The 6,297-nt window shown below is 44.2% G+C and overlaps 2 protein-coding genes across 4 annotated transcripts in view; one reads left to right on the forward strand and one right to left on the reverse strand.

Moving 5' to 3' along the window:
• Positions 1 to 4,480, reverse strand: part of Epb41l5 (erythrocyte membrane protein band 4.1 like 5) — a 108,272-nt gene extending 103,792 nt beyond the window's left edge. Inside the window, exon 1 of one of the 3 annotated variants that reach the window (XM_021197903.2) lies at positions 4,307 to 4,480. The gene's annotated coding sequence lies outside the window, so the exon portion shown is untranslated. Of the gene's footprint in view, positions 1 to 3,938; positions 4,146 to 4,306 lie in introns of those variants that run through there. The other 2 variants (XM_029538512.1, XM_029538513.1) reach the window with 2 other exon arrangements.
• On the forward strand, positions 2,991 to 4,925 carry LOC110321989. Its single transcript, XM_021198554.1, has 2 exons — positions 2,991 to 3,048; positions 4,061 to 4,925. Exons 1-2 carry the CDS (start codon positions 2,991 to 2,993, stop codon positions 4,483 to 4,485), a joined length of 483 nt encoding a protein of 160 aa, XP_021054213.1. The 3' UTR covers positions 4,486 to 4,925.
• The last annotated feature ends 1,372 nt before the right edge of the window (positions 4,926 to 6,297 follow it).

Below are 6,297 nucleotides of genomic sequence, written 5' to 3' on the forward strand. Positions count from 1 at the left end.
CATTCCTCTATTGAGGGACATCTGGGTTCTTTCCAGCTTCTGGCTATTATAAATAAGGCTGCTATGAACATAGTGGAGCAAGTGTCCTTATTACCAGTTATTTTCCTTTTGATTTTTATAATACGCTTAATTTTATCACAGAAGTCTTTTAAAAGAAAACAGTATTCAAAATGCCCTATAACTTCACATTTCCTAAGAAACAACCAAATTGCTTTTCTTACTGTCACCTTATCCTGTCCTGGGAAAAAACAACTACTCTGTCTTCTAAAGAAAAACATCTTTTAGATTACAGCAAAACTCAGTATCATGAAGAATACAAAGTTCTTTTCAAAAATGCATGATAGCATAAAATAAAATATAGGTTTCAAGAAAAAACTGAGAAAGTACTTGAAGATCATAGAATAATAGGGCAAAGGAGTTTTAAACAATTTCTTAAAAGATATTTTGAAGGATAAAACTGTAGTTTAATAAACAGTTATTACAAATCACCTATTTCTACAGAGATATAGCTTGGTGATATAGCGTGTGTGCCTGCTATACACATGGCCCTATATAAGATACCCAGAACACAGTTGCAGATTACCTAGATAAACAACCCAACAGAAGAAAATGGGTGACATGAAACAGGACATCCCAGATGAGAACGCAGACACCTAATAAAGTAATTCCAGCTCTTGGAAAGCCAAAATAGGAAGGAGTGTGCTGACTTCTAGGATAACCCATAGGTCTATATACATGCAAATTCCAGGTTAGCTTGAGCTACATTAAAAAAGAAAAAAAGATATGGTTGGTAATACTGCTCAGTGAGTAGAGGTGCTTGAGGTAAAGCCTGGAAATAGAGAAGCAACTCTGCAACGAACATGCAAGTGTATCAACCTCCACACCAAAAAAAGATTCCAACAGCAGACAGGAAAATCTGAACTGAAAAACGAGATAGTAGCCAGGCATGGTGGCACATCCTGTAATCCCAGCAGTGGGGAGGAGGAGGCAAGATGATCAAAATGATCCCTGGTCACATAGCAAGTTCTAGGCCAAGTCATACAACATGAGACACTTTCACAAACAAACAAAAAAGCAAAAGAGTAAAAAGAGAAAGTTAAAAAGAAGGGTGCACCTAACAGATTTGAAGGTTTAGATTAGACATCTAGCACTGCACAAACATAAGGTCCAGAAAAGTAGCCTGTCCCTGTAAGTGGCAGGAGGACCAGTTCCTATAGGATGTCTCTGACATCCACATGCAGATCCTCCCTCTCTCCCTCCCGTCCGTCTCTCTCTGTGTGTCTCTGTCTCTGTCTCTGTCTCTCTCTTACACACACACACACACACACACACACACACACACACACACACGAAAGACTGTCATGGCTGAGGTCCTTTGAATGGATCTTCATGTAGCAGGGAAATGGAGGAAGAATGCTTATACACATTTTTATACACTGTCCTATTTGAACAAGTTATTAAATTGCATAGACTTCATGTAGCAATTCTATTTCTAAATTGCAAGAACAAAAACTTTTCTTGGCCTAACTCACAAATAAGCTGGGTGTTGATGTCATAGGCCTTTATCCCAGCACTTAGGAGGCAGAGGCAGGTGGTGGAGGCCAGCCTGTTCAACAGAGTGAGTTCTAGCCAAGGCTACACAGAGAAACCCTGTCTCAAAAAACATAAAACTCAACCAACCAACCAAACTTCAAAAACATATTTATCACAATGCAACGAATTAAGGGAGTTATGATACACACAATTGTTGTAGACATCTGTTCAATACAGTTGTTCTTTTGATTCCGGCCCTTGAGAGACAAGAGGCAGGCAGATCTCTTGAATTGGAAGTCAGCATGGTGTACATATAGTTCCAGGCCAGCCAAGGTTACATTGTGATACCTTGTCTTAAAACAAATCTATCTTGGAGTGAAAATTAAACTTATATAGAAAAATAAATGAAAAATCAAATTAATAGAAAAGTGAAAATATTATTCTACTTTGAGATATAATCCACATCCATCCATACATTCATATAGAAACTACAAAATGCAGATGTTTTAAGGGAGGTTCTCTCTGTAGAGAGTTAATTGAGAGGTCATAAGAGCATGTATTCCTTAAGTTTTTAAATTAAAAAAAAAAAAAAAAACCTTGAGGGTTAGGCAATGCAAAGGTGTCCCCATATTTCGTTCCCCCATCCTACCTGCCCCCAATCCTGGTCAGTGCTGCAGCTGGTGGATTGGTGGATTATCAGCCTCCACAAATCTGATTCCCTTTTAAATCTTTAACAGCCCTGGCTCCTCCTCCTCCTCCTCCTCCTCCTCCTGGGCCTCTCTAGCCCTGTGTTCTCAGCTCCAGTGCTTTGCTCAGCTGAAATGTCTAATTCCAGAACTTTCTTATTAATGGTCGATCTTCCTAGGGAAATCTCTGTGTACACCATCTCCCATTCTTCTTCCTCTTGAGAGAGTCAGCTCTGTATTTACACATGAAATTTTATTTCCTCAGAAAAGTATTCTCAGATCCTGTGGCTGGATTAGATGGCCCTGTTAGCAGGCAGACTTTTCTTTATAACATGAAAAGAAACTGTAATTAAATATTTAATTGACTTCTTTCTTTCTTTATACTGGCTATCCTCCCACCCACTCCCACAAAGACAGGGACCTAGTTTGACTTGTTTACTGACCAAACAGCTATCATGGCAAAGCTGCTGTGATACATATTACATATTAGACGATCAATAAGAAAACTGATGGGATAGAACAAAATGATACATTAGAAAATGGAGATATATATATAGATATGGATATAGATCTAGATATATATAGATATCTATACGCACAAATTCTAAAAGGGGATAATAAAAGAGACTCACAAAACAACTCCAGCCCCTGGAAGGCAGAAGCAGAATTCTACGTTCCAAAGCAATCTGGGAGATCTCTCTCTATATATATCAAATTCCAAGCTAGCTTGGGCTGCATGGGGAGACAGGGTCTCTAAAAGCAACTGGAAATATGGGGTTCAGAATTACAAGTCTTCTAATAACTTTAATTTCTGAGTTTTCAACAACGAGTAAGTTTTCTTTTCAATCGCAGAAATGCAAACTGAAGTGATACATTTCCTACTTAACCAAGAGCCACTTCTCCACCACTCTAAGTTCATACATTACTTACTTGCCAATTGCAAGTGCCAAGTGCGCCTCCCTTTTGGCTCTTCCTGTTGCAGTGCTGGGGACTGAACCCTGGGTATCCATGCTTTATCACCACAGGGTTATCTACAGCAAGCCAGTGATTTTTTTTTTTTTTAAACAGTAATATTGAAAACTATAGAAAATGTCCTAAAGTTATCAGTATCTTTCACCCCAGTTACTCCCACAAAAGAAAATGTAACTGAGAAACTAAACACAGGAACATTGCACACATCGCTGCCCAAACAAGTTATCCTAACAAAACAAAACAAAACAAAAAACAGGTGTGAGTATTTAGATTTAGTTCAGCCTAGAACCCGGGTTAGGTTCCCAGTATCGAAAAAAAGAAAAAAAGAAGGAAAAAAAAAAAGCGTTAGAAGAACGAAGTGGGGGTTGGGAAGAAAAAGAAAAATAACAACGATCCGAAAGCGTTCATCTAGACACATACATACAAGTTACCCACTGCGGTTGTAGTGATCAGTGCCTCAGCTCAGTGCAACTGGGGTGAGCGGAGTTGTGAATTACATTCAGAATGTCTTGGTGGGCTTATCTCTAATTCTTAAGGGGAAAAAACCCACTACTAGTACTTTTAAACTATTGCTAAACAACTTCGGAGCCTGGAGCCTTCTCGCTCTTAAAGCAGAACCCGGGAGACTACAGTAACCAGAGACGGACACAATTATCTTCTACCCACAGGAGAACCCATCATTACCGGACGCGCGCCACGCGTGGGGGCGGGGAGCGCCCTCGGCCTTGGCGGTTCCCGGGAACGCACCTGCCTCTTAAGGTTCCCAAGTTTCACTCGACCGCGAGCTAGCTGGCACGTCCCGTCCCACCGGTGTCTGCCCACGGTTCTGGCGAAGTGACACTCGAGGCGACCTTCTCCAAATCCCACAGCTACGGGGAGATCTGGGGTGACCAGAGTTTCCCCCTCACAACGCGCGAGACCCCGGCGACGCGCCCGGCCCTCAGCGGCCACCGCGCGGTATCGCCCGAAACTCAGCGCCCAGCCCTATTGGCCGTCGCCGCCACTCCCCTCCCAGCCCGCGGCGTCGCCCGGGGAGCCGGGCCGCCCACCCGGCACGGTCGAGAGTCTCGGCCCGGTGAGCAGAGCCAACTGGACACCCGAGGCCAAACTCTTACCTGTACTCGGAGGTGAACACCGTGAAGCGACGGAGACCACCGCGACTGGGACGCGCGACCCTCGGAGAGAGACGTCCAGCCGGATAGAGGAGAGGACGGGTCTCCAGAGGCGCCGAGAAATGGCGGCGCAAGGCGCGAGCCCACCCTGCGCTAATCCCCGGAGGACCCCGGCCGCCTGAGGGCACGCCCCTTAAAGCCCCATCCAAGGCCCGCCCCCCAAAGGGCGGGGCGCTCCGCTCTTAAAGGGGCAATGGCACCGCCCCTGAAATTGGCCTCCTGAGACCAGAATTTAAACTAGCAGCACTAGGTGGGGCTGACAGAAATAAAGAAAGGCAGTTCACCTTTAATCCCAATACTCCAGGGGCAGAGGCAGAGGCAGAGGTAGGTGGATTTCTGTGAGTTCGAGTCCAGCCAGGTCTACTTAGTTACAGGTCAGCCAGGATTACTTAGTGAAATCCTGTCTTCTAAAAAAAGATTATTTCTTCTGTGTGTATACGTATGGGTCAGGGAAAGATATGCCACAGTTCTTGTCTGAGAACAACCTGCAGAAGTTGGTTCTCTCCTATCATGTGGGCGCAGGGGCCCGAACTCAGGCCTTCACACTTGGAGTGAAGCATTTTTACCCACTGAGCATCTCGATGGCGCTTGGTTTTATGTTTTGAATTTTTCACTTTCCTGGTAATATGATTTGCAAATGAAACGTTGAGTTTGGGATACAGTTCAGTGGTAGGGTGTTAGACTAGCACATACCAGGCCCTGGATCCAACTCCCTGGCACAGCAAAAATGAGTATTTTCCTATTTTTAATGTAGTCTACTATATGTTTTTCTCTTACACAGTTATTAATTGATCCAGTATTTATTTAAATGTTTCCTTGCTCCCTCCCCCCAAATCCTAGAGATTAAAGCAACCTTTAGTCTGTAATGGAGAAAGAGAACAACTATGCATCAAGTGGTGATGAGAGCCCTGGAGAGAACATGGCTAGGAAAGGGAAATAACAGACTGATGCTCCAGGCACTTTGGTCACAGGAGGAGGCCCTGAGTGGCAGGACGGCATTCCATTCATTCATTCTTCAGACAGTTTATCAAAATGCCTTCAGCTCTGCAGGCCTGGAGATAAGGCAGATAAAGAAGAAAGACAGGAGTCCCTCAAGGCAATCACAGTGGCAAAAGCCCCTTGGGGGCTGAGTAGTGAGTTCAGGGCCAGCACTGGCTACATTGAGAGGTTCTGTCATAATTAAACAAGTTATTTCATGGTCACCCCTGTATGGGAGAGTGTACCTGTCGTCCTCGTGCCTATAGCCCTTGAGGCAGAAAGATCACTTAAGCCTAGAAATTGGAGGCCAGTCTACCTAACACCATCTCAGAAGGAAAAAGAAAATGCTGTAGGGTATAGCTCAGTTAGTAGAGTGCTAAAGTCCTTGGTTCAAAACATGTTTAATTGGTAAATACCTAGAGAAAAGTAACAATGGGGCGTGAGGTCTGGGAATGAAGGGTTGCAATTTCAGTAAGGAGGAAGGCTCTTAGGGCAGTGACAATGACTTCAGACCTAAAGTAGGTAAGGAAAGAACCCAGTAGACATCCGGGAAGAACATAAAGAGCAAGGGCAAAGGACCTAAGAAAGAGCCCTAGTGAAACTAAGAGCAAGAAGTACAGAAGGGCGGAAGGGTCTAGAACAAGGGTTTTATGGGATCCTGCCAGAAAATTAGTGTGTATAAAGGGAGGATGCAGCTCACTGAAACCAGAATAGAGTTTCTGGAGATTTGGCACTGTCTGTACCTGTACCAAATGCTCCTTCTGTTCCCATGATGTTGCTAGATTATTGTCAGTTACCTGTGTGGCACCTCAGCTGGGGCCAAAGGAGCAACAGCTGAGTACTACACACAGCTCTATCCATACAGCCTTGGGGTGGAGAGATTAAAAACTCAAGTTACAGCTGGGCGTGGTGGCGCACGCCTTTAATCCCAGCACTTGGGAGGCAGAGGCAGGCGG

This window comes from Mus pahari, chromosome 5 (assembly GCF_900095145.1).
Source record: "Mus pahari chromosome 5, PAHARI_EIJ_v1.1, whole genome shotgun sequence".
Classification (NCBI taxonomy): domain Eukaryota; kingdom Metazoa; phylum Chordata; class Mammalia; order Rodentia; family Muridae; genus Mus; species Mus pahari.

Excerpts from the sequence above, each read along its gene's own strand:
- LOC110321989 (XM_021198554.1), top strand. The coding sequence starts at position 2,991 with ATGGGGTTCAGAATTACAAGTCTTCTAATAACTTTAATTTCTGAGTTT. Across the intron at positions 3,049-4,060 it reads TTCTGAGTTTTCAACAACGA|CTACGGGGAGATCTGGGGTG; the intron begins GTAAGTTTTCTT and ends CAAATCCCACAG.